We start from the raw sequence: 27,964 nt of genomic DNA, 5'->3' as shown, positions 1-27,964 counted from the left end.
GCAAGTGATAAGCTCATGAAACTAGAAAAAGCCTTCTTTTCCTTTCGTGGACAGATCTTTCTCAGATGTGTAGTTCATTTTCCTCCCTACTACTCCTTTAAAACAACAACAACAACAACACACCGTTCTGATCATTCTACTTGAACCTGGTGTTGCCTTGAGGGAAAAATCTGAAAATTCCGTCCTGTTTCCCAGAGATAGAGGATTTGCTTCTGTCAACTGACATTTAGTGATTTTTTTTTTCTCTCGTTGGAGAAATGCCTAGTAATCTAAGTTTGTGTTTGTCACCATTTCTTTCTGATTGTTCCTCAATGAAGCAAAAATAGCCCTACTGGTGAACTGCACATTCTCTCTTGTTTCTTTTCATAACTCAAGTTCAAACTGTGCTTTGTGTCCTGGGAAAAAGAAGATGTTGCTTCAACTCTTGATCTTTGAAGCTATCTAAGGGATTAATGAGTTGAAGTGAGATCTGTTACATGTTTATTATTTAAAAGAAGTGTGTATGATAGTTTTTATTAGCATGTTTATTGTTTAAAAGGATAGTTTATAGTAGACTCTAAACAGGCATCTAATTTTTAGTGGCCTGATTTCAGCTCTGTCCATGAGACCAAAATAGGTATTCAGCTTACTGCTTGACATTTCATCTGAATAATTTGAGGATTAACCCTTTATGACTGTAACTCATAAAGCATTACAGTGTTTGCTTACAAACATGGTTTTTTAATGGCTTAGAAAAGGGTTCTGTCCTAGCCACTGTGAGATCAGGCAGGGTCAGTGTCGATGTCCTGACCACGGTCATGGGGAGTGAGGAGGGGAAGAATCTGCCAGGTCATTACAATGGGTGAAATATTGGACTTGGGTTTAGGGTTAGCTATTCTGATGATGATACAGTTGGATAATCTGTTCGCTCTTATCTCTTGCCTGGCATCCAGCCTCTGTGACTCACATTGTGTATGGAACCCAGAGGCCAGGGACTGATGGCCCAGAGGTCAGATTCAGTCCCAAAGATGTTGGATTACGTAATAGTAATAAACATCGTTTGGAGCCAAAACTTGACATTTGTGGCCACCAAAAAACATGGTGTAATGACTCCTTTAAAAAAGTTAGATTTGGCAACCCCGGCCTGGAGTTTCTAGTAATGGTTGGGATAGAAACTGCCCAGCTCACCATGGTTTCCACTGCTCCCATCGGCTCCCCAGTATGGGGGGACTCGGCCATGCCACTTGACATCACCCGTGCACTGGTACTTTTCCCCTGGTGGGTCAAGTTTCTCTGTAGCCACATCGCTCTCAGAAATGGGAATGTGGAAGGGAGTCAGACAGGACTCTGTGTTTGGAGAAAAATAGGAGAGAGCATATTTCTTGGTGGACATGAAGACCATTTCTGTATCTTTTATATGAGAACAAAGTGATCGGGTTATGTCTTTTGGTCAAAAAATATCCTCTTTCACTCAGTGTTTGTGGACCTTTGAGTTTGCTTCCCTTGGTTTGACCTTCTGACTCTCCAGCTGCCTGGGGAATGACCACACAACCCTTGGCAGCTGTGGCAGTGGTGACATGAGGAGTTTGTGCACAGTTTTTATGACAGCTGATGTTTGTGTCTGAGTAATGAGGGCGATGTGACACGGAATAGGTGGTGTTTTATTATGGTCTTAAACAGCTCTGATGCCTGGGGCCAATCGTGTTGACCTCTGAGGTACTTCGGCATGTGGGCTCTTTGCTGCCCTGCCCTACGGTTAGGAAAGGTTTGTGCACAAATGCGCAGCGTCTGAATCTGCTCTCGTGTGTTTGTTTGAGAAGCCTTTATCTAAATTTTCCTATGTGTTCATGTTCAGTTGTGGCCCAAGTCCCATTTATATGGTGTCACAGGAGCAAGGACTGTTTGGGATGTTGAAGGAGTTCCGGAGATGGTTGGTGGTGACGCTGGCACAACATGGTGAATGTACTTAATGACACTGAACGTATGCTTAGAAATGGCTAAAATGGTCAATGGTATGTTATGTATATCTTAGCACAATAAAACATAAGAAGAGTGAGGAAACCAAGAAGCGGGAAGTATTTTTGAGTTTTTCTAACTGAAAGAGGCACAGATAGAGTTGTCCATTCTTATATTTCCTTAAGGTCTGGTCCTTTTTCTGGGAGGTTTGTCTTCTTCTGAGGGGCTAGGAGTCTACATTGTTGGTCTCTGCAAGTCCTTCTTTCCGTGTTTCCTCTTTTCCTTGGACGTGCTCAGTTACGGCCAAGGAAAATCTCCAGTAGAGCAGCCGCTGCAACACAGCCCACCTAGACTGTCGTTCTCCACTCTGGTCGCCCATTAGAATCACTGGGGAGTTTCTAGAGCCCCTTGGCCCAGGCCGTACCACAGACCAATTAAATCAAAATTTGTGGGAGCTCACCGAGTGATTCCAAGTTTGAATGCAGCCAGGGTGGAGAATGCCCGCCTGACGGGACAACCGGTCTGATGCACAGAGCCCAGGGTTTGCTTGTTGGCTTGGTCCAGTGCCTAAAGTTAGGGCACATCAATGGAGATTATTCTTTTGTACCCCAAACCCAGTTATTTCAGTCATTGCCTTCGTGTGATTTGAGGGGTCTCTTACATAAACAGTATAGTCAGGCAGGGATGTTGGTGTAGTTTAGGACTAGAAACACTTACTCTGAGAATAAATATTACAGAATCAAAACAAACAAACAGGGCTTCCCTGGTGGTGCAATGGTTGAGAGTCCGCCTGCCGATGCAGGGGACACGGGTTCGTGCCCCGGTCCGGGAGGATCCCACATGCTGCGGGGTGGCTGGGCCCGTGAGCCATGGCCGCTGAGCCTGCGCGTCCGGAGCCTGTGCTCCGCAACGGGAGAGGCCGCAGCAGTGAGAGGCCCGCGTACCGCAAAAAAAACCCCAAAAAAACATACACATCAGAGATCTCTTTAGTTAATGCTCCCTCCAGGCCATTTCTGAGAAATGACCCAGCAGCACGGAGATGGCTTTTTTTCAAGGAGCCAAGCTACTTGGAACCCAAATCGGCAGATTGCTTTGACAGTCAGCCCATGTAACAGGATAGTCATATATAATATTAAATGTGAACTGATTTCTTCACACCTTTTTCTGTAGGGTGGATTAAATCCAGTTTCTCTCTTGGGATTTCAAGAGGATAAGTAAATTGAAGAGAAGATTGTAAATATGTTAATTGAAGCAATGGACAGGGTGGCTCCTACCCTCCCCTAGACATGCTTCCTTGATTTGATCCAGGACTGCACGTTCCCTTGGTTTTCTCTCTTCCCCCATGGTTGCTCTTTCTTTGTCTCCTTGGCTGCTTTCTCCTCTTTTCTCGCCATGGCGGAGGGTCTCCTCTTTGTCTTCATGGCGGAGGGTCTCCAAGCTCAGTCCTTGACTCTTCTCTCTGTATATTGATTGAGATCTCATTCAGTCTCATGCTTTGAATACCACGTGTCAGCTGATGACCCCCAGATTCACATCTCCAGCCCTCTCTCCTGAAGTCCAGACTCGAATATACATTCAGCTCTCTACCAGATATCTCTCCTTGGCCGTCTGCTGGATAATGTCAAATTCAGTACCTGGGAAGCCAAATTACTGATCTTCCCCCCAAGCCTGTGACCACTCCCGCCCCAGCCCTCCCCGTCATAGTTGTGGCAACATCATCCACGCTCTCGGTGGCTGGAGCAAAAATCCTTGGAGCCATTGTCATCTGCTTTCTTCCTTTCACACCTCACAACCTGTTCTGTTCATAAGGAAGTCTTGAAGGTTCTACCTTGAAAGTATATCCAGAATCCACCACTTCCCGGCGCTGCTACGCTGCTACCAGCCCCCTTGGGGTCACCATCACCTCCTGCCTGGACCACTGGGTTAGTCTCTTAGCTGCCCCCTACAGCCAGAAGGCTCCTTTTAGAATAAACATGTACCCACTTCTACATATAAAACAGATAACCAACAAGGACCTACTGTGGAGCACAGGGAACTCTACACAATATCTTGTAGTAACCTATAAGGGAAAAGAATCGAAAGAGTTATTTTTATATATATATATAATTATAACTGAATCACTGTGCTATACACCTGAAACTAACACAATATTGTAAATCAACTATACTTCTATAAAAATAAAATAAATCAGATGGTGTCACTTCTCTGTTCAACAAGGGCTTCCCCTATCATTCTGAGTAAGAGCCACCGTCTTCACCGTGGCCTGTAAGTTCTACACTCTCTGGCTCCCCTTTGGCTCTCCGACCTCATCTCCTGCCCCTGGTTCACTGAGCTCCAGCCACAGGGCTTTTTTGTACCATCTCACCTTAGGACCTTTGCACTGGCCGTTCCTCTGCCTGGAAGCTTCTTTCCTGGCTGTGAGCACGGTCACCTCCCGTAGATCTTTATTACAAGTGTCGCCTTCTCAATGAGGCTGCCCTGACCACCCTCATAAAAACTGCAGCTTCCCACTGCTCGTGATTCTCTACACCTTGCTGTTTCTTTCTTCTTTAACGCTTACCACCGTTGAACATACTCTCTGTACTCATGAGTATTTCTTGTTTATTGCCTGTCTCCCTCCACCAGGTTGTGAGCTCCGTGAGAGCAGAGGTTTTGTCTCTTTTGTCTGTTGATGCTAAAGAAGAGTGTTTGGCACAAAGTAGTAGTGTGATCAATATTCGTGGAGTGCATGAGTAATTAGGAACTATGAAAAGGGCTGGGAATGCACTTACAGATGATAGAAGTAGATCAGCAGCTGCTAATACTCGTTGAGCCCGGACTTCTTGCCATGCCCTACGCTAAGGGCTTCACATGCTTTCGTCTCATTTAATCCTTACAGGGATGCCAAGAGATAGCTACTCATAATATTCCCATTTGACAGTGAAAGAAACTGAGGCATAGAATGTTTAAATAAATTGTCCAAAGGCACACAGCTGGGAAATGATCCACCTCTAGTTAGGTTTAGGACCTGCAGCCTCTAACTAATAAATCTAGAGGAAATTATGGAGGGGAGGTGTGCAGGGAGACAGGGAAGCATATTTCATTGTTAGCAATGCTCTTCTCAGAGTGTCTGCATTTAATCTCAGTGTATTTACTGTTAATTTTTAGATAAGGGAGGCTTTGGCAGGTAGTTAATCCTACATCTCCAGAAGTGCATTCTTTGTCCCTCTTTTTTTTTATTGTTTAGACCCAGATCTTTCTGTCCCTTCTGGAAGTGGAAGCCAGTGAGCTTCAGTCCGGGTGGATGTTTGGTGGTTTCCAGTATCCTTTTCCAGGACAACACAAGGACATGTCCTTTGGGGAAACATAAGTGGTGTTTCCCCTATCCCACAGGAGGGTGCAGATCCCTGCTCAGCCGGTGATGCATCTTAAGGATTCTTAGGAACTTGACGGACTGCAGGACATCTACTCCCCTGTGCTGTGGTCCCTCGGGGGCCAGGCCATGGTTCCTGGACTCACTTCTAGGGCATGTCTGCTTCTTGATGCCAGGGTGGTCCTTGCCCTCTGGGACATGAAACACTCGTCATCTGTCAGAGGCTCTTCTCAGGTGTCTGGCCGGATCTTGGGGCCTGAGCCTAGACCCAGCCACCAGTAGGAGGCCTGGCCTGAGCATGAAGCTGCCGTGTCTTCCTGCTCGGCAACTGCATGAGTTTTCTACGCTCTGTAATAAATTACCACAAGTTTACTGGTTCCAACAACATCCGTTTATGATCTCAGTTTCTGTAGCTTTTCTGGGCTGTCTGCTTCAGGTCTCATCAGGCTGCGGTGGAAGTACTGGCTGGGGCTGCAGTCTCATCGGGGGCTTGACTGGGGAAGGGTCTGCTCCCAAGCTCCGTTTGGTGGTGGGCAGAATTCATCTCCTAGGGCTGAGATCTCTGTTTCTTGATGGCTGTCATCCAGGGACTGCCCACACGGTGCCCTGGCAGCCTGGCAGCCAGCAAGGGCAGGGTCTAGCTCTCATCTGCTAAGGTGGAGTCTTATGGTGTCACGTCATCACGAGAGGGATCTCCTGTCCCTTTGCCTGGTTCTTTTGATTAGAAGCACGTCGCAGGCCCTGCCCCCACTCAGGGGGAGAGACTCTACAAAGGCATGAACACCAGAAAAGGAAGGTCATTGGGGGTCACCTTAGAGCAACCACAGTCACTGCCCTCCCTCCACCCAACCTCCCCCCAGTTCTGAGAAGCCCAGATGCTCCCACTGGCAGCCCTGTAGGCAAGCTTCAAGCTTTTGTGGATTTGATACAGTTTTTCACAGGGCTGCTGGCAGGGAGGGGCTTTCTGTGTGACTGTGCCACCCACCCAGCTCTGGCGTCACCCCTCACAGAGTGCTGACTTGAGGGCTTGGGCATCTGTCCTCGGAGTAGTCAGGGGTCCTTGCCACACCCCTCCCCTGCAGCCGCTCTTCAGTGTTCCAACCCTTTCATTTTAAACTGTGGAGGTAATTCCTGTAAGGCAGGGGAGACCTTTAGTTACTCACCTATTCCTCCAATATGCATGGCTTTGCTTTCAAGTGACCATAGGCCGAGATGTGAGTTTTCATGTTTCATCTAGAAAATTTGTAATAATGCCTATTTTTGTCCACCGTTTGTGCTTCTTTCAGTTCAGATGTAACTGAGTTAATTATCTGCTGAAATGAACCAGAGCTTGCTTTCCTCCTCAGAGTACTTCTTGTTCTAGAAGCAAAGCTGAGAGTTATTAGATCCTGTACTAACAATTATCCCTTGTGCGTCTAGCGAGTCTGGCCTGTGAGTTGTTCAAAGACAGACCCGTCTTCCCTCCATTCATTTTATGGGTGTTTTACAGAGTGGATACAGTGTTGACTTATTTTATTTTATTGTTGTGGTTTCTTATTGAAGGATTCTTTTTTTTAATTGAAGTACAGTTGATTTATAATGTTGAGCCCCGGAGCAGCTAAGCCCATGCGCCACAACTACTGAGCCTGCGCTCTAGAGCCAGCAAGCCACAACTACTGAGCCTGCAAGCCACAACTACTGAGCCCGCGAGCCACAACTACTGAAGCCCGCATACCTAGAGCCCGCACACTGCAATGAAGAGTAGCCCCCGCTCACTACAAATACAGAAAGCCTGTGTGCAGCAGTGAAGACCCAGCACAGCCAAATATAAATAAATACATTTATAAAAAAACAAAACAAAAAAATAAAATAAAATGTCAGTGGGTATTTATAAATAACCTTGTACAGTCTGGTGTTAGTCCCTGTGTGACAGCAGTGGGGATTTCACATCCTATTTTCCTCTTCCTATTCCTGTCTTTGTTGTTTGAGATGCCACACGATGCATATGACAGTATCTCGACTAAGTCTTCTCTTTCAAAAGTCTGGAATCTTCTGCTTTAGTTCCTCTTAGCATGTCTTTTGTTTAGGGTGGGGAGAGAGTAAGAACATGGGGGAAAAAGGGAGAACATGAGTCTAATCTCTGATGAAGTTTTTAGGCGAGAAGGCTGAGGTTCAGAATTGGTTGATTCTTTTGGAATTAGTTTATTCCAGTTTGGCCAGTTTGGAATCAGTTGATTGTTTTACATTTCAAAAGTATGCACCTCAGTCCCTACCCCTGAAAGGATATGTTAGAGAGAAAAACAAAATAAATTATTGACATTTGCTTACCCAATCAACAGTTGCACACCTGGGGAAAACCAAATCCTCTTTAATTTTTCCACTTTTGAATTTCGTGTGAATCATACTCAGATGGTTAATGGCAGCATAAATTGCTTTGAATGATATATGACTCCTAGAAATTCAACTTTAAAATATTATAGCAAATAGGCATTCAGAAACTATTTATTTGGTGGGATATACGTGTCTCAGGAATTCAGTATGAAGGCACCCGTCCTGGCTACACCTGCTCTCACAGGGGCTGCAGGGGCCCCTCCTCGGTAGGGACCCTCCTAAGTTGGCTGGGAGGGCCCTGCTCTGCCCTCAGCAGTGGAGAGTTGCTGTACACGTGGTGTGAGCCCTGGAGAGCCCGGCCCTGATCTCCAAGTCCCCCTTCCCACGAGGAAAGGGCACGGTCTGCCGGCCCTTGACTGACGTCCACTTCCTGTTGTCTGACGTCCGGCAGGGCCAGCCAGTCACCTTCAATTTCTGACAACCACATGGCTCCCAGGAGTCCCTCAGACCCATAGTGTCACCCAGGGGTCCCTCAAAGGAGTGACATGGAGTGGTGGGATTTCCTTCTGGTGACCACTTGCTGCTGGTTGTCCCAAGTGCACCCAGCATTGAGTCACGTGCACATCTATATGAGGGGGATGGGGAAGCAGCCCCACCCCCTGGTCGGGGGACAGTGATGGGGGGCAGGGCACGCTGGACGCCTCCGTCTCGACCGCAAGGTGTTCGGTGTTTGCTTCAGACAGCCCTTCACGTCCGCTCTCGTCGCAGGATTTCTACTTCAGTTGCCTTATATTCTTTTCTTCATGCATCTTTAGTTTTGATAGATTTTGCTGGATTGCCCTCTGTAGGGGTTGAACCCTTTAAAAGTCTTTTAAGGGCTTCCCTGGTGGCGCAGAGGTTGAGAGTCTGCCTGCCGATGCAGGGGACACGGGTTCGTGCCCTGGTCCAGGAAGATCCCACATGCCGCGGAGCGGCTGGGCCCGTGAGCCATGGACGCTGAGCCTGCACGTCCGGGGCCTGTGCTCCGCAACGGGAGAGGCCACAACAGTGAGAGGCCCGCGTACCGCAAAAAAAAAAAAAAAGTCTTTTAAAAATTAATTTTTAATTTTCTAAGTGATACGTGAATATATTCTCTTCCAAAAAAGTGAAAAAATTAGAGATACAGCCAAAGTCACTTTTGATCACCAGCACCATCCCTGCTCGATTCCCACACTGGCCCTCACCATCCCCCCAGAGGCCACTGCTATTATTGGTTTGCCAATGGGAAATATACATTACTGGAGTGTGTGTGTGTGTGTGTGTGTGTGTGTGTGTGTGTTTGTGTTGTTTAAGGTATAAACCTTTTTGTACTAAACCCATCATTCTATAATGATGTGTTTTCCTTGATGATATGTCTTGGAGGTCTTTCCATGAAGTATTAATAGGTCCCTCTATATTATTTGAGTTGTTAACCATAAATTATTTTTTCAGAACTGCCTTTTTGACAGTTACTTTCAGGAAAGAAATTAGGATTTCATTCAACACCCAGTGATTCTTTTTTTTTTTAAGATGTGTATAGTGCAAAATCTTAACTTGTGTGTGTGTGTGTGTTTCTCTTTTCAGATCTCAGAACACTGATCTTCACAATGAAGGCTACATCTTGGAATTAGATTGCTATTCTTCCCTAGACCACCTGACAGACCAAAAAATCATCCCAGAGTTCATTAAGAAGGTGAGTGCTGCAGTCAGGATGCAATTGAACGGGCTCTCTGAGCACTTGCCTGAGTGAATGGCTGGGGGCTGGCTGAGGGCAGGTGGGCTGCACTCCCCAGGCCTGTTCTGACCTGGGACTTTGGGTGGCCTCGTGGGGGGCAGTCCATTCCCACTCAGGCTGGCCTTGGCTCTGGAACAAGGTGGCTTCCCCTCCTCCCAGGATGGCAGACCCTGTGTTTTTAGGGCTGGAGTGGCGTTAACAGCTGACAGGCCTGCCGGCCCACTGCCAGCACCCCCTTCAAATCCTCAGGGTGGTGTGAGCCCCTCAGATCCCACCTTCCACTCCCCCTGTGGGTCTTCATTGTCACGAGCCCCCTTTCTTCCCTAGAGCGGGAGCGTGCCACAGTCCGGTGACCACTGGCATGCGATCATAGCAGGGAAAATTTCCTCGTTGCAGGGGGTTCATTTTCTGCCCTGAAATATGTCTGGGTTTGAACTTCTCTTTGAGCCATATGAGGTTTCCTGTCTAATTGCAGGGTGAGCTGAGTTTCAATACGCTGACGTTTACTGCAGGAGGAATGTCCTTGCCCAAACTGGGGCTAAGTTCATCGCTTAATGCTTGCCTTGTCCTCCCCTTCCTAGTCTCCCAAAATAATTGGCAGTTCCCCCCGCCCCATCATGTAGAGGTGATTGTGGTTTGTCTGAAATCCAGTCAATCAGTGAATTCTTTAATAAATATTGTTGGCTGTTGTCAGGCCAGAAATAGTACTAGGTGCTGGCACGCAGAGAACAAAATAGCCGTGGTCCCTGCCCTCGTGTCCTCACAGTGAAGGCTCTTCTGAACCCGAGTCATGAGCATGACTGGGAGGGAAGCAGCAGACAGACAGGGTGTGGTGTGGGAATCGGGGAGGCGCCTCGGGCTGAGACAGTAGGATTAGGCCTGATGGGGCTGCAGTGGGCGGGTTGGGGTCCCTCCGAACAGAGGGAGCAGCATGTGTGAGGGCCTGAGGGGAATGAAAAGAAGATCAGAGGACCTTTGGCAAGAAAGGGGCCATGAGGGGTGGAAGGAAGGGCCAGGACTAGGCTGTGAAAGCAACAGGAGGCCGTGGAGAGAAGTTCTGCAGAAAAGTGGAATTGAATGGTCCCTTTAAACAACCAGTGATTCTTTTTTTTTTTTTTGGTTCACTCTCTGCCTCCCTCTCTTCAACATTTGTGGAGTGTTCAGGCTCTACAAGGCCCTGGGAATAACCACTCGGGTATGATGGGAGCCGAGACCCGTAGCCCAGGAATCGGATGACCTATTAGGTCAGACATTCGGGTAATTTTACTCGGGCGATGGAGACTCTTTCTGCTATGGTAGAATTCAGATCATTTTTAAGAAGTGGGAGGAAAAACAGTTTCAGTTCACACATGCCTAAGCCTGAGAACATGGGTGCTTTCATAACTCAGAGAGATGTCTGTATAAATAGGGCCATCTTCTTTGGATTGCTGCAAATAAAATGTCCTCATAAACTTGGTAGGGGCATTCTAGAGGTGGGATTTACCCCGTGATCTGAGCACTGGGGAAAAATAGTTGTAGAAATGGTTTTGTAATTAGACTCAGATGCTTGGAATATTTGAGGGGCGGGTTGGTAAGATGAGGGCATCGGCTCTGGCCATACTATCAAACAGGCTCTTTTAAAAACATGTGATTTGGCGCTTTTGTCTCAACCAAACCAGATCGCTGTGGGACTGACCCATTGCCTTGTGGCCATATCAGGTCGTAAACAGCCTGCTGAGTGGACACTCAGATGCCGTGTGTCTGCAGTGCCTGCAGTGCAGGTGGGCGTCTGTCCCACAGAGGACAGAACCTCAGAGTTATGGTTTATATGCCCTGAAGGACATCAGCCACTTTTGTGTTAACTTTTACTTTTATCCCAACATTCTTTCCCCCCCACTGATGGTGTGTGTGTGTGTACACATGGTAGTATCTCATGATTTATTCAATAATTGGTTAAATCGATCATTGACACCTGCTCATTCTATGTATGTATAAGAATTCTGTTTTTAACATTAAAAAAATTATTTTTTTTATTGCGGTATAGTTGATTTACAATGTCGTGTTAGTTTCAGGTGTACAGCACAGCAATTCAGTTATAAATATGTATATGTATATATACATGCATACATATATACGCACACACACATATATTCTTTTTCATATGCTTTTCCTTTATACATTATTACAAAATATTGAGATAGTTCCCTGTGCTATACAGTTGGTCCTTGTTGTTTATCTGTTTCATATATAGTAGTGTATTTATGTTATTCCCAAACTCCTAATTTATCCCTCTCCCAACCTCTCTTTGCCTTTGGGAACCATAAGTTTGTTTTCTGTGTCTGTGGGTCTAGTTCTGTTTTGGAAATAAGTTCACCTGTATCTTTTGGTTAGATTCCACATATAAGTGATGTATGATATTTATCTTGCTCTGTCTGGCTGACTTCACTTAGCATGATAGTCGCCATGCAATTCTGTGTTTAACATTTTGAAGAGGATACACTTTAAAGCCCACTGTGCCATCCTGCCTCTGCCTGTGCAGCAGGCACAGGGTGCCTCTGTCCCCCTGGTTTTCAAATACAAATGACTGGGTTCAGGCAGACTAGACAACTTGCACACTCAGGTAGCACTGAGATTTCTGAGCCAGAACTGGTCTCCAGATGTGTATCTCGGAGTCTCTCACCTCTTTTTCTCTCAGTAGAGACATAGTTCGTGGTTGTGGTCAGCAGAGTGGAAGGGAAGCTCCCCACTCTGGAGAACCCAGGTGTTGAGGTGGCCTGGCCATGTGGCCCTGCCCTCTCGGTCCGTGGCCGGGGGCTCCACCTGGGAGGATCTAGTGTTTCTGGCTGTCACTGCTGGCTGTGGCTGTAGTTCTAGGCCAGTGGCCATGACAACCAGGAGAAGAGGTACAAAATGATGGGACTGGGCCCCCTTCCCTTTGCTCCCCTTTTCTGTTGTTGGACATGATTTCTGGAGAAAACACCACCTCTGGTGCAAAGAGGAGAGGAATGGGGGCCTCTCTGCAAGGTCAACAGCTGTTGCAGCTGGTGGCTGAATTGCACACGTGTGTACATTTTCCTGTCATCACACGGGTCGAAGACTACAGGAGCTCCCTGGGAAGAAAGACAGGAAAAATTATTTTGTGTATTTTTAGTAAATATTTAATGAATAGCTTGGTCCCTATATATATATGTGTGTGTGTGTATATATATATATATATATATATATATATATATATATACACGTGTGTGTGTGTGTATGTGTATAACAAGTGGTGACACCTGTTAATTGCCATTCACTTAGACCAAGATGAAGCTGTGTCACTGCAGCTACTGCCTACAGCCATTCCTTTTTTATCTGGGTCATTATTTTGTGTGAAATAATGGCTCCCGTCCCTATGACAAGTAGATCCATCTTACGATGAGACGGTAATTAACTCATTTTGTCACTGTGCCATCATCCAGGATAAGCTCATATTCTTCTCTGCACAGTAGAATTAAACTCAAAGTGATTAGAATTTTTCTTTTCTTCAGAACAATGCCTCAGTGTTGTTTTTCCGCCAAATGTTTTAAATTAACAGAACCTTTAGTTAGAGGACACGGTTGGAGGGAGGGAAAGGAGATTTCATTATTTTCCACAATGAGGAAAAATAAAATCATCTTTATCTGTGTCATGTAAAATTAGCTGAAGATGCCATAATTCACAGCCCCCCTCCATCACGATTTCACACGGAAGGTGAAGGGAGCTGTATAAAAAAGATGGCTCTCTTCCTTTCCGTGTGGCCTAATGATGTTCTGAGCACTTTGGCTGATCAAATTAAACCTGGGCTACTGCACTGTGTTCTTCCCCCTGGCGTCCTGCTGTGCTCCATCCAACTGACCCTTTATGTAAATTATTTATTAGGGCCCACAGAACATTTAAGATGCAGTTTTATGGGCAGACTTGGAGAGAGAATACATTTTCCAAGCCCTAGAGCTGAACGCTCGAGAGACAGTTGCAAGGCTGGGAGCACTTCGGTGCTGCCTCTGTTCCTTTGAGACAAAGGTTCAGCCTGCCAGGTGACTCCCAGAGCCTGTTTCGTGTGGCTGGTGTGTTTGTGGGACCCTTTGGAATTTCTGTTCTCCAGAGCTCCCAGAGGATTGTAAAGAAGACAGGGTGATATAGAATGAAGAGCCTACACGTTCGTCTTCGAATGACTTTACATTCTTTGGAGCTTCTTGGGAAAGTGTCTGGACGTTTCGAAAGCACTTTAAAGTTTGCCGAGCCACGGCACACATTTTCTGGTTGGTGCCGCACAGTATTTCCGTTCCGGGGGCCACTCTGGCAGTGATGTCTCCCTTCTAGACTGGAGGAGACAGCTCAGAGAGGACGGGGGCTTTGCCAGGGGCTGCGACTGCAGAGCGATGGGGCCTGGCCTGGCCTGCCATGGGGTGGGGGAGAGCGGGATGGCCCCAGCGGGTGCCCGTGGAGCTGGGGAGGAGGATCTGGGGAGGGTCTGTGGCCGGGTGGCCTGGGAAGGCTGTGGAGACGTGAGCTATAGGATGGGGGCTCTGAGCAGCGAGCGATGGGTGCTGGCGGAGGTGGAGGGGCCTGGTGGACAGTGCTGTTTCTGGTGTGGACGGGAGCATGGAGGAAAGGCTCAAGGCTGAGAAAGAGCCATGTCCTGATTGGCTGGAGTTTAGGATGGACAGTGGGAGGAGGAAGGCTGTTCTGGGCACCGTTCTTTTGGTTACGTGAAAGGGAGCCCTACTCAAGCCAGCTCAGGTAAATTGGGGGTGAGGTTCCTTCCTCTAAAGATGCAGGAAATGGCCTGGAGTCTCAGGCTCCAGGAGCTCCAGGAGCAAGAATTCCCCTGGAGCAGGAATACAAGGGAAAAAAAAAAAAGATGATTTGGTCTCTCTGTCTGTATTATGTGCTGCTGGCTCCTATTTATGAATATATAGGTTAATTTGAATTTTAAATGGGATTTTACTCCACAGAGGGAATCCCTCTAGATGCCAGGCAGACCCTGTGCTGAAGGGCTGTTACAAGCACTATACTCTTAACCCTCATCTCTGCCTTCTGAAGCCTTATCCCCATTTTACAGGTGAAGAAACTGAGGCACAGAGAAACTATGCAATTTGCCCAAAGTTACACCTGGGAAAGGGAGGACTGGGGTTGGAACCCAGCCTGTCTGGTCCAGGGGCCGCACTCCTGACTACTGGGCCCTGCCGCCACTTCTGCGGAGCCCTCAGGAGCTGGGAGGGAGCCGTCCAAGCCAGAAGGTGGGTTGGGCATGGGAGGCAGTTGGGTGTAACCGTGTCTGGTACGTGGGGACAGATTTCAGAGCAAGTCCAAGGCCTCCTCTGAGTAGAGTCTGGGGCTCCAGGCCTGGCTGCCCAGGGGAGAAAGCCACACACACCCCTGCCATTGTCCGGGCGACACTGCAGGGCCTCACCTTCAGACCCTCAGCTCTGGGCTCTTGCTTTCTCAGATTAACTCCTTTTATGATGGACCTGAAAGACCTACTTAGAACTAGGTTTCGGTTTTCACTGGACCACGGAGCCTTGGGAATGAAGACATCGAGGCAAACCCCTGCGAGGTTCTGTGTGGGGAAGCTCAGAAACTCAGTGGCCTGGATTAAACTACAGGCATTGCCCTTCAGAAAACCAAACGATGCTGCTTCCATCTTGTCCTAAAGAAGAGAACCCGACAGGTATTTCAAATCTCAATGGCTCCTTTTAATGAAACAGAATATCTCAAATCCCCAGGATTCTGAAACTTTGCCTGTGGTATCTAAATGACTCATCGTTTATTCTGGCTAATTGTTGAGTATTCGGGGCTTCATTTCTACAAGTGCTGTGCAGGGTCTAATTTTAATTAGTGCGAGATGCCGACTGAGAGTGAAAGGGAAATTATATTAAAAAGGCTTCCCTTTCCTCACTGCACCCTCATCTACTCTCAAACCAAGGGAATCGTGACATTTTTTAAAAGGCTGCCCTGGTAGGGCTGGGGGAGAGGTTAAGGGAAAGTGGAGTGTGGTTCTAGCAGTGAGGGTAGCCTCGGTGTGGAGGGAAGTGGCTCAGGGCTGGGGCTGGATGGAGAAGGGGCTGAGGCACTGCCGGGAGATGGGGTATCCTGTTCCCTGTTATGTCTCCAGAACTTAATACATATTTGTCGAGTGACTGAACCAATTGAAAGAGAAATGCAGAGGAAGAATCATTAAGACTTTGTGTCACAGAGGAGGGAGGGGAGCCTAACGTGACACTGAGGGGACGGAAGTGTCAGGCGGGGTCATTTGCAAGGATGGGGAGAAACACACAGCCCGAGGGGCCGTTTGGGGGCGAGAGGTGATGAGGCTGGTGACGGGCATCTTTGGGACCAAGGGGCCAGTGGGACCTTCTGGGAAACATTCCAGAAGGCAGGTATGGTTACACTGGAGCTGGGGAGGAGGCGGGGAATGGGGACGTAGTTGAGGGGCAGGTGAGATGGTGGGGAAGTGATTCAGGGGGTTGTCTGGGGGGCACATGCCCATCTCAAGGGCCTCAGCCCATTGCTGCCTCGTCGAAAATACAGACCCAGGATCCTAAGGTCTTCTGTTGCTTGGCTGGCTCGTTGGCTGACTTTGTTCTAGAGAAGTGGATAATGTTTTTTATTTTGTTATTGGGAAGTCTTGGTTTCTCAATGTAAGCAGATAGATCCATCAAAGAACTGCAAGATCAGGCTTCCCTGGTGGCTCAGTGGTTGAGAGTCCGCCTGCCGGTGCAGGGGACACGGGTTCGTGCCCCGGTCCGGGAAGGTCCCACATGCCGCAGAGCGGCTAGGCCCGTGAGCCATGGCCGCTGAGCCTGCGCGTCCGGAGCCTGTGCTCCGCAACGGGAGAGGCCACGGCAGTGAGAGGCCCGCGTGTGGCAAAAAAACAAAAAACAAAAAAAGCCCTGCAAGATCTAGACCAGATTCTCAGATTCTCTGTAGTGAAGGACCAGGTTTTGTTTGTTTTGTTCTTTTCCAGTTCATTAAGGAGGGATGCTTTTGTAAAATACAGTGAAACATGGTGGCAACGTTGAAGAGCTAGAAAAGTATATAAATGCTTTCTCTTGTTTTGTGTACCTATCTTGTCACAAACTGGTAACAGAAAGTTGGTGGACCAGCAGTGGGCCGAGGACCACATTTTGAGTAGCCCCTGGCTAAGATGGCGGAGACGTGGACAGGGTGAACTCATGATGGGAGAGCTCACTCATTCCTGCAGAGGGAGAGAGGAGAGAGCTCTGGGGAGGATCCAGAGAAGGAGAAAAAGAAATGGCTTTTAAAAGAAGCACGGGGAGAAAGGGAAGAGCGTGATGTTCCAGAATCTGCGGGAAGAGACCAGGGAATACCGTAACAGCAGGAAAGAGGTCAAGTTGGAACCCACTGTGGGTGGGAGGTTGCCCACTGGGTTTGACCACTGGAGGCCACTGATAAATCTCACAAGAGCAATTTTTAAAGGATGGGGCAGGCAGAAACCCCTCACATTCTGGGTTTAAGAATACGTAAGTATAGATAGAGGCTAAGACAGGGTACAGGTCGAAGGAATTCTTGTTAGTTTGTTTTGAATAGGAGAAATGAACATCTTTAAAAGCTGAAAGGTACTGATAGAGAAGGAAAAGTTAACGGAAGTTAGAGGTGATAAAAAGCAGAGGCAGGGGCTTCCCTGGTGGTGCAGTAGTTGAGAGTTCGCCTGCCGACACAGGGGACACGGGTTCGTGCCCCGGGCCGGGAAGATCCCACATGCCACGAAGCGGCTGGGCCCGTAAGCCATGGCCGCTGAGCCTGCGCGTCCGGAGCCTGTGCTTCGCAACGGGAGAGGCCACAACAGTGAGAGGCCCGCGTACAGAAAAAAAAAAAAAAAAAAAAAAAGCAGAGGCAGGTCCAGGGTGGGGTGATCTGCACATGTGGGATGGGACACCCTCTCCCTTGAGGCCGGGGTAGGAGGCAGGAGGGCCTGACAGGCTTAGACGCTCACAGTGGAGGGAACAATGCAGGAGCTGCTGCCTGGAGGCCTGTTTGCTTATAAAGTTCCTTTTCTGCTCTTTTCCCTGGCCTGTGAGCTCCCTGTTCTGTCCTGAGAGGTTAGCTGAAGTTAATTTGATCCTGAGGGGAGGGAGGGCGTTGTGTGCTTGTCTTGATCACTCCTCCCAAAACGAGACAAACTCTTATGCTTCGTTTTTTGCCCTGTGCGTGAACTTAAGACCCAGTACCGGTGGCCAAGGTTCACCCATGTTTCTGTGACCAGACCTTTGAGGTGTTGTCTGGGGAGGCCTTAGCCAGTCCAGGTACCGTCCCTGGTCACAGGAGGCTTACAGCCCAGCTGAGAGCAGGTAGTCACAGGGTGGAGGTCTCATCACAAAGGGTATGTGCTCCAGAGTGGAACATGGTGAGGGGCCCTGACCCAGGCAGGCAGTGGGAGGAGAGGGTAGTGCACTAAGAAGTGGGGTTTGCACTGAGATCTGAGGGTTAAACAGGTGAGAGAGAGTGGAGGTAGTGGGACCTGGAAGGACTTGGAAAAAGGCCAGGAGGTGGGGGGGGGGCATGTTTCGTCAGAGGAACGGGACGGAGGCCGTTTTTTGTTTTTTTTTTTTTGCGGTACACGGGCCTCTCACTCTTGTGGCCTCTCCCATTGCGGAGCACAGGCTCCGGACGCGCAGGCTCAGCGGCCATGGCTCACGGGCCCAGCTGCTCTGCGGCATGTGGGATCCTCCCGGACCGGGGCACGAACCCCTGTCCCCTGCATCGGCAGGCAGACTCTCAACCACTGCGCCACCAGGGAAGCCCACAGAGGCCGTTTTGACTTGACCGCAGAGATTGGAGGGTGAGGCTGGAGAGTCAGGACTCACGTGTGCAGGGCCCACAGGCCAGCAGCAGGGTTTGGGTCTTTCTCCCAAATGCAGTGGAAAGCCGCCGGGGGGGCGGCTTTTAGGAGGAGCTAGAGAATGATACCAGGTTTACATTTTGGAAAGATCAGAACGGCTGCGGGGTAGAGACTGGATGGGGGCGGGGGTGGGTGCGGTTAGGGTCCTGTTGGAGTGCCTCTTCGTAGATGGTTAGGTTGTAGCGTAGCTTACAGCCAGAACAGCATCATGGTGGAGATGTGGTTGGGTTTAAGGACTGCGGAGCCAGGGGGGTCACCAGGGCTGTTTACGGATCGAATAACGGCATGGTAGGGAGGGAGGGACCAGGCTGGTCTGGCCTGTGCAGCTGAAGGAATGGAGGCCTCTGCTGAGATAAGAAGGTCTGTGGGACAGGCCATCGTTTCTGTGGTCCAGGAGCTCAGGGCAGTGGTCTGGGCTGGAGATACCGGCTGGTAGATGGTGAATGATGCCATGGCCATGATGAAATCACTTAGGAAGGAAGGGAGGGTGTGAAGGAAGAGGGCCTCCATGGGAACCCAGAGGAATTCCAGCATTCACTGCTGGGCAGAGAAAAGAGGCAGAAAGTGAGTGGCTAGAGAGGTCCAGGGGAAACTCGGGGAGGGCGGGTGATGGAGGCTGAGGATGCTTCAGCAGGGGAGGGCTTGTCAACACTGTTGGTGCTTCTAAGACTAAAAATAAGAAATAGCCATTGGTGGGATGGCCATGAGGTCATTGGTGATCTCCATGGAAGCTATTGCTGTGGCCCCTCCCCTCCCGGTACATACTTTACAAGGCCTGATCCAAAAAGCCTTTGGGTTATAATTAAAAACCACTGCCCGGGGCTTCCCTGGTGGCACAGTGGTTGAGAGTCCGCCTGCCGATGCAGGCGACACGGGTTCGTGCCCCGGTCCGGGAAGATCCCACATGTCGCGGAGCGGCTGGGCCCGTGAACCATGGCCGCTGAGCCTGCGCGTCCGGAGCCTGTGCTCGGCAGCAGGAGAGGCCACAAGAGTGAGAGGCCCGTGTACCGCAAAAAACAAAAACAAACAAAAAAAACCCCACTGCCCTATACCCTGTAGAACTCACGTGTGTTCCTGTGTTATTCCCAGGATGGTTCTGAGACTGTTGTTTCGTTTGTTTGTTTTACTTTTAAATTTAAGCTGTTCTTTCTTTCTTTCCACGGGCTTGCTGAATTATCTTCATTGTTCTCCTTAATGTAATTTTTTATTAAGCAACTGAATTTTAATATCTGACTTGAGGATTAGAACTTGACCATGTAAAGCATTGTGATTTTATGTAATTTTTAGCATTTGGATCACATGTCACATAAAATAAAATAACAGAACTTGTTATCAAAAAATCAACTTGGGATTTTTAAAAGTGGCATTTAGATGCACACAGAACAGAGTGGCCTGTTGCTGAGTCTGTGGGCAGCCTGTGGCCGTCAGCCTGCCTTCCTTTGTGGCCTCTGCAGAGAAATTGCCCCAAATCCAAGGAATCAGAAACTCTTCTGGAGGCTGGTGGAGAAGACAAAACACTGGAGGGGAAACAGAAAGTAAACCGGAGCAAGGTGGCAGGTCTGTGCCCAAGAACACTATCTATGTTCTAGAGAGAAATTAGGCCTGGGCATCAGGCTGTCCTCTCAGGAGGACAACCCTCCTGGGTTGCTTTTGGCACCTTGGGAAGGCTACTCTCTCCTCCATCCCCACTTGTTGGTGGGAGGTTGGAGGTGCCAGGGCTCACGTGACTTCACCTGAGGCCAGGTGTTTGGGTGGGCTGTAGGCCAGCCTGGGAGCTCCTGTAGGTGAGGGACAGATGTCTGCTTCTCCAGGACAGCACTGTGGCCTGGGGGCACCTGAGATGTACTTGGCTTCCATAGCTGCTGAAATAGGCCCCAGAGGGAGTCTGCGACGGACAAGGTGGGATAAAGCAGGTTCTGGCTCCCGTTGCCTCTGAACTGTGCTTACAACAGACAGTTGTGTTCCTTTTGGGCTGAGGGTGAAGCCAAAAGGGCTGAAGATCTGAGTGAGTTCCTGCTAAGCCAGCACTTCTTGATGTGTGCTCTTCCTGCAATGTTCCTTGGAAAAAGAGGTTCTGGGGACTTGGTTAAGAATCCGCCTGCCAATGCAGGGGACACGGGTTCAATCCCCGGTCTGGGAAGGTCCCACATGCCACGGAGCAACTAAGCCTGTGCGCCACAACTACTGAGCCTGCGCTCTAGAGCCCGTGAGCCACAACTACTGAGCCTACGTGCCACAACTACTGAAGCCCGTGCGCCTAGAGCCCACGCTCTGCAACAAGAGAAGCCACTGCAATGAGAAGCCCGTGCACTGAAACAAAGAGTAGCCGCCACTCGCCACAACTAGAGAAAGGCTGCATGTAGCAATGAAGACCCAGCACAGCCATAAATGAATAAATAAAAATAGGTTCTGCAGTCCAGAATGTTTGGGAAACAGGCAGGGTGCAAGCCCTCTTGACGGTCATGATGCTTCTTAGAAGAGTCAAGGCTCTGACAAGGTCTGCAGTAAGAAGCCTGCTTACTTAGCTTAACTCAGCATTTCTCAAAGGTCATTTAAGAACTTTCCCCTTGTCTCTTCTCCTCCCCAAACACCTGTTTATATCGTGGAGCATACTGGGGAAAATGCACCAAGTCAACGAGGAACTCATGGAACACTTACAAACCATGGACAATCACAGGTGGTCAGCAGGTGGCAGGGGCCGTCTTCTCCCTTTTTACAGTGGGTCCCTAATACTGATTGTCTCCCCACCACACATAATTGCCATAAGCCCACATGAGTGGAGTACTTGACTGTATTTTCTTGGTTCCACTAAAACAAGTCTTTCGGTCCAGACTCTTGGGGTAACTGTGTTTCCTAATCCTCACCCAGACCTCCAATGGAGGGCGATTAAAACTCCCTCCTCTCTTTTGTCACCCCAGAAAGATACGTGCTTGGCACCTCTGTTATCCCTCTGCTCCTTTAATAACAGACATAGCAATCTCCTAACACATCGTCAGCAAAAACTAGGTCCTTGGGTCTGGTGACAGCTGTGGAACCGTCGATAGCGTTTGCTCTGCTGTCTGGGTCAGTTCCAGCTTATCTGACTTCGGTCTCTTGGACTTTTGCTCCTCTTTTCTACTTTTCCCCATTCCCCCACCCCGGCCCTGGACTTCTTCTACCATAGTTGTTAATCAGATCTTCAAATATATTGGCTTTTCCAGCTTTGATTCTCATTCTTTTATCTCTTCCCTTTGGTCCCTAATCAAAAGTGGCGTTTTCAAACTATTACATAGAGAATGGATAAACAACAAGGTCCTACTGTAGAGCATAGGGAACTATGTTCAATATCCTGTGATAAACCATAATGGAAAAGAACATAAAAAGAATGTATATGTCTATATAACTGAATCACTCTGCTATACAGCAGAAATTAGCACAACATTGTAAATCAACTATTCTTCAATAAAATCTTTTAAAAAGTGGCATTTTATTCCTTAGTTGCGCTGTCCAATAAAAATATAAATTGAGCCCCTGTGTCATTTCAAATTCGCTAGTAGCCCTGTTAAAAAAATAAAAACAAAGGTGAAATTAATTTTAGTAATATATTTCGTTTAACCTAATGGATCCAAAATATTATGTTTTCAATGTGTAATGAGATATTTTATTTTTTTACCAACAAAATCTTGGAAATGTGGTATCTATTTTATACTTGTATCATATCTCCATTTGGATGCCAAATTTTCAGTAAAGTGAAGTGGCCTACAAAATAAAGTTGTGTTTAACAGAAAAATAGTTTATGCAGCTTTGGTTTTTAAATTAGTTTAAATTCATTAAAATTCAATACAATTAAGAATTCAGCTCCTTAGTTGCACCACCCACATTGCCCATGCTTGATGGCCATGTGTGGCTGGTGGCTACTGTCTGGGACAGCATAGTTCTGTAGGATTCATTTATTTAAATAATTTTCAGTTCTCCTTGTTTTCTAAATTGACAGAAAATATGTGTGATTATGAGTCTTGTCAGCCACAAGAAGAAGCATTTATTAGACAACTGGAAGAAAATTTTCCTCATGGAAAGATCCAAAAAATACGTTGGGGTCAACTTTACTATATAACCTTTGAGGAATATATTTGAAATACATCTCCTTTTAGAATATTAATTATTAATTTAGTTCTTCATGCAAACTTTAAATTATCTAAAAACACATAAATTTGGAAATAGTGCTTTCCCCGCCCCATGTTTACATTTCGTGAAACAATTTTGTTCCAACCCTTTTCATGCATCTTTGCCCTTAGTGTCTCTGTCATCACCAGAGGGACTTCTGGGAGTTTCTAACACAGGTTTCAAGCTCATCGTGTTTACTTTCATCCAAATTGTGTGGAATTCGGCACTCTTAAAATTCGTGAATGATGCTATCACTGGAAACTCTATCCTAAGTCCTAAGTGCCCATTCATTTGACATTAGGATAGTTTTTTCTTATCCAGCTCATATGTGAATGAGAAATCACCATAATGCAACCACTTACTCTGCATAGCTCTTTTAAAAGTCTCTTTATTAAAAATAACATAAATACAGGAGAGTGCATAAATCGTAAGTGAGTTTGCACAAAATGTACTCACCTGGGTACCAGCACCCAGGTCAAGAAACAGAACAGCTCAGGGAACCTCCAATGGCCACTCCCATCACCCTGCCTCCTTCTCCTCCTCAAAGGTAGCCTCTGTCTAGTTTCTAACACCAAAGGTTAGCTTAGCCGGGTTTTGAACTTTATGTAAGTGTAATCTTTGTAAATGGCGTCTTTTGCTCAACACTCTGTCTGTGAGATTCATCCACGTCCCAGAAGCACATTTGCATTCGTGCATAGAATTCCTTGCAGTGTTTTGAAAAGCAATCTTTAAGAAGCATGCTTACTACAGCTCCCCCCAAATTTTGTTTCACGCTATAGGAATTAATTTAAGCTTTTGCTGAATGTATTTACCTCCTTTTAAAAACTCAAATGCATCAGATGACTTCAGTAAACGTCCCAAATCAGCTTTGACTGGTGTGCTTTCCCCAGTCAGTATTTGTTGTTCAAAATAAAGTGACAGAGTCCTTGTCTTGTGAGAGACTTTGTAAAAGTCTGTAAATGTGTGAACTAATTCCCCCTTTCCTGAGAAATAACATTTTGGGGGGGGGGGAAACCCAGGGGATATCCAGGTTACATCCTGGAGATACAGCGTGGGATTATGTATGCACTGTGTATTTCCCCTTTCAGCTCGCTGTGAATCGGGTCACCAAGTTGCGTTGGTTGCGTTGGTTCCCCTTTCAGCTCACTGTGAATCGGGTCACCAAGTTGGTTATTGAATTCGGTCTAACTCTTGGCAGGGACATCACTTTTATGAACCTTCTTCCCCCCGAGATACTTGCGTGCCTACTCCCTCCCTTCCTTCACATCTTGGCTCGAGTTCGCTTTCTCAGCACCCTGCCCATCATTTTATTTATTATTGAAGTATAGTTGATTTACAACATTGTGTTAGTTTCAGGTGTACAACAAAGTGATTCAGTTTTATATATATATATATATATATATATATATATATATGTAGATATATATATATATTCTTTTTCAGATTCTTTTCCCATATAGGTTATTATAAAATACTGAGTATAGTTCCCTGTGCTATTCTGTAGGTCCTTGTTGGTGATCTATTTTATATATAGCAGTGTGTATCTGTTTAAAGAGCACCTTAGAGAATTCCCCAGTGGTCCAGTGGTTGGGACTCAGTGCTTTCACTGCCGGAGCCCGGGTTCGATCCCTGGTCAGGGAACTAAGATCCCGAAAGCCAGAGGTGCCATCAAAAAAAAAAAAAAAAAAAGCACCTTAGCCCCTGCCCTCCCCACCCTAGTGATTCCCTTCACTCTGTCTCTCTTGTATCTGTACCTCTTTTGCCTCTGAAGATACTTTACTAATTTTACTTAATTATCATGTTTATTATTTCCCATGTCTTTTTTTCCGTGCCGGGAAGAGCGGGGGTCATATATTACAGGAGTCCCCAACCCCCGGGGCAGCAGCTGGTTAGGAACCGGGGCGCCTGGGCGAGCGAGCGAAGCCTCATCTGCCGCTCCCCATTGCTCCCCATTGCTCGCATTACCGCCTGAGCCATCCCTCCCCCCGCCCCCGCCACGAAACCGGCCCCTGGTGCCAGAAAGGTTGGGGACCAATGATATAGTAGATGCGCAATGAATATTTATGCAATGACGGAGCGAGACCCCGTGGATTCCCGAGGCTTGAAAGGTGTCAGAACTGTATAGGGACAGAGGTTTTTGGAGGTGAGGCAGGGGACACCAAGGTGACGGACACTCACGTGTTTTCTCCTTCCTGTCACTTGCGGTCGCTTTTGTCTGTGCTTGGGGGTGGTCGAAACTTGTTGAGTCAGCCCTCCCTGGAAGTGACTTGGGAGGGTTATAATGTCACCCGATTCCCCTTCATTCTTCCCACCAGACGTGTTTACAAATATGGAATTTGCTGTTCTCACCAGGGAAGTTTCCAAAGTGGCATGTATGGCATGCAAAAATTATATATCTTTTATGGGAGGGGAACATGTTGTGAGTGCTAATTATGTGCTGTCAGTGAACACATGTGGTAGCTGACGGGTTTACAGCCCAGTTGAACTTTCCCATCTGGGTTGTTTGGAGGTGCTGAGCATCCCTGCTCAGTGAGACCTCCTGTCTGCTGATATGTCTGGGATCTAGCACAGATAACGAGTGTGGGAATTTGGCCTGACCTCTTGGCACGTGGAGGGTGGAGTGTCTCGTCTGAGAGATGGAGTTTATCCTGGCGGGTGGCTCTTTCCCCCAAACTGGAAGGTTTCAATTTTATTGCTGGATATTATGTGGAATCTTTTCGGAGGGTTTTGAGAGCCGGTGTGACAGGGTTACAACCCATGTAAGGTTTTCCCCTCTTCTGCTTTTGGGAGAATTCCCGTTCAAAGAGCCCGATCCCATTAGGACCAGTTAGCAGTGTTGAGGATGGCTTGGGGAGGGGGTAGGGAGGGGCTGCTTACCAAGTACTCAATTCCTGAAACCAACTTGCCTCTTCCAGGAGAAATTTGGAACTTTAAAAGCCCAGTTCCAGAATTGTCCCCTGATTCCACTAAAAGAAACCTACTGCTTAACGAATCATGGGCCGGCATTTAGGAGGGACACATCATTTTCACAAATTTTTGGTTCTCTTATGTGTCAAATGAGTTTTTGCACATCCGTCATCTTGAATATTCTGTGATTGTTTGGTCAACCTGACTTTTAAATTATTTCTTCCTCATTATCAAAAAAAAAATTATTGATTAATTCTGGTTTTTAATGGTGGCGTGCTGAATTTCAGTGCCACGTGCCCTCATTTTGTGAATCTTGCTGGGCACATCTTAGTATTCCCTGTGATCTTCATCTAGTAAATCAATGTTTGTTGACTGACAATGATTTTTGTCTTCCCCCTTAACTAATAACTGTGATTGGAGTTTGGTACAAGAGCTATTATTTTCCTTTTTTAAAGCTAAAAGTAAATATTGCCTTTTAACACTCCAATGGAAAAAAAAATCTGTTGTAAGGAAAATCTAAATGATTCACTTATGACTTCTTAAGTGTTTAAAAGACTGAAAAATAAGATAGATGACCATTTTGTGAGTGGTGCTGTAATCTGTAGAAGTATGTTTGGACCAATGGCCCACATATTCTAATAACTATTATAAACCTAGCCTAAGCAATAAGAGAAAATAGGCTAAACCAAGGTTTCCCATCTAATTAATTACTTCCCAGTCTATGTGTCCATTCTGTTAGCCTTATAGCAGCATTCCTAGGTACTGAAAAGGTCGCTGTGGAGGATGGCTAGTAGGGATGTTATTATTTGGGATAGCAGGGATGTTATTGGTGCGGTAGTAGAGAGCTTGCTTTTTTCCAGCTTTATTGAGATATAATTGACAAATAACATTGCGTAAGTTTAAGGTGTACAACGTGATGATTTGAGATATTGTTAAATGACTACCACGTTAATCCAAAGTTACCATTTCCCATGTGTGCTGAAAATATTAACATCTACTCCTTTAGCAAATTTTAATTATACAACACATACAGTATTGTTAACTACAGTCATCATGGTGTCCATTACATCCTCAGAATGTATTCATCTTACAACTGGAAGTTCGTACCCTTTGACCAACATGTCCCTATTTCCCCTGCCCCCCTAGCTCCTGGTAAGCACCATTCTACTCTACATTTCTTTGAGTTTGACATTTTTAGATTCTATATATGAGTGATATCATCCAGTATTTGCCTTTCTTTGTCTGACTTATTTCACTTAGCACAATGCCTTCCAGGTCCATCCATGTTGTTGCAAGTGGCAGGATTGGCTTCTTTTTCATGGTTGAATAACGTTCCATTGTACACACATACCACCCTTCCTTTAAGTAGGGACGTTATCGTTGGCAGTGATAGGGATGCTATTGGTGGGGATAGTAAGGATGTTATTGGTGGGGTGATAAGGACGTTATTGAGCACAGTATACCTGAAGAGACAGAAAAACTTTAAAAGAAAGTGTTTAAATATATTCTTGGTAGAAATAAATTTAGCTTTTGATGGAACTCTTCATCGTTCAGTTGGGGTGGAAACTTTATTTCAAAGGCTTCCCAGTTTGAATGAGAGATGCTGTTGCCACTCTGACCTCTGAGACGCTCCCCGGAGGGCAAGGGAAGATTCTCTTTATGACACCTTAAGAATACAGATGGATTTTTTCCCGAAGCCTCAAGCACAGGGTTTCTCGGTGACTTTTTCTGACTCTGATGGTGACTGGGAACGTGGGCATCGTCCTGTGGCGTTCCTAAATAGTAAGACATAATCACTAATTCATGTGCTGCGCGTTTGTAACACGTGATAAACAAGAACCGAGCCTCCATGTGCCTACGGTTTTGCTCAACCAGTTAATAATGTAAGGCACGCTGCGGGGGCCGTGCTTACCTCTGGGGGCCCGCCTGTGCCACCAGTTCAGATGCATCATCACAAACTGAGAGGCTAATTACAAATTACTCTTACCTCTTTATTAAAACAGGTCCCTAGAGGCCCACTCCCTGGAAGTGTTCGTGTTATCCTTGTTTACATTTCCACAGGTTTGAGAGCGCGCCTAACAGCATCCTTTATAAAGATTGTGGATTTGACTCTAAGAAAGTACTGCAGTCTGGTATCTTCCCATAGGTATGAATTAGTGAGGATTACTGTATTTTAAGAGAATGTCTATTGCTGTGTAACAAACCACCCCCAAACATGGTGGTTTACAGTGACAGCATTCATTGAATTTGCTCACAAATGTGCAACTTGGGCAGGACTTGGCAAGGCAGCTAATCTTTGCTCTACATGGTATCCTCTGGTCAGTGGCTGGGGAATCCGCTTTCAAGATGGTGCACCCAGGGCTTCCCTGGTGGCGCAGTGGTTGAGAGTCCGCCTCCCGATGCAGGGGACACGGGTTCGTGCCCCGGTCTGGGAGGATTCCACATGCCGCGGAGCGGCTGGTCCCGTGAGACGTGGCCGCTGAGCCTGCGCGTCCGGAGCCTGTGCTCCACAACGCGAGAGGCCACGGCAGTGAGAGGCCTGCGTACCGCAAAAAAAAAAAAAAAAAAAAAAAAAAAGATGGTGCACCCATACCACTGGCGAGTAGTTGCTGGCTACAGGCCTCTCCATAGACTGCTTGGGCTTCCTCAAAACATGGCTGGGTTCTTCGCCCAAAACAAGGCGGAAGTTCATGGAAATTTT

The 27,964-nt window shown here is 47.1% G+C and overlaps 1 protein-coding gene across 1 annotated transcript in view; it reads left to right on the top strand.

Moving 5' to 3' along the window:
* The window catches only part of RFTN1 (raftlin, lipid raft linker 1), a 210,594-nt gene that overhangs the window by 106,661 nt on the left and 75,969 nt on the right, over positions 1–27,964 (top strand). Inside the window, exon 4 of the mRNA XM_022561725.2 lies at positions 9,200–9,308. Within this exon, the coding sequence (XP_022417433.2) occupies positions 9,200–9,308 (109 nt within the window). The remainder of the gene's footprint in view (positions 1–9,199; positions 9,309–27,964) is intronic.

This window comes from Delphinapterus leucas, chromosome 4, assembly GCF_059928025.1.
Source record: "Delphinapterus leucas isolate spDelLeu-1000000601 "Yukka" chromosome 4, BTC_Dleu_Yukka2, whole genome shotgun sequence".
Lineage (NCBI taxonomy): Eukaryota > Metazoa > Chordata > Mammalia > Artiodactyla > Monodontidae > Delphinapterus > Delphinapterus leucas.
The sequence above is the reverse complement of the archived record's forward strand: the minus strand, read 5'-3'. Positions and strand labels throughout refer to the sequence as shown.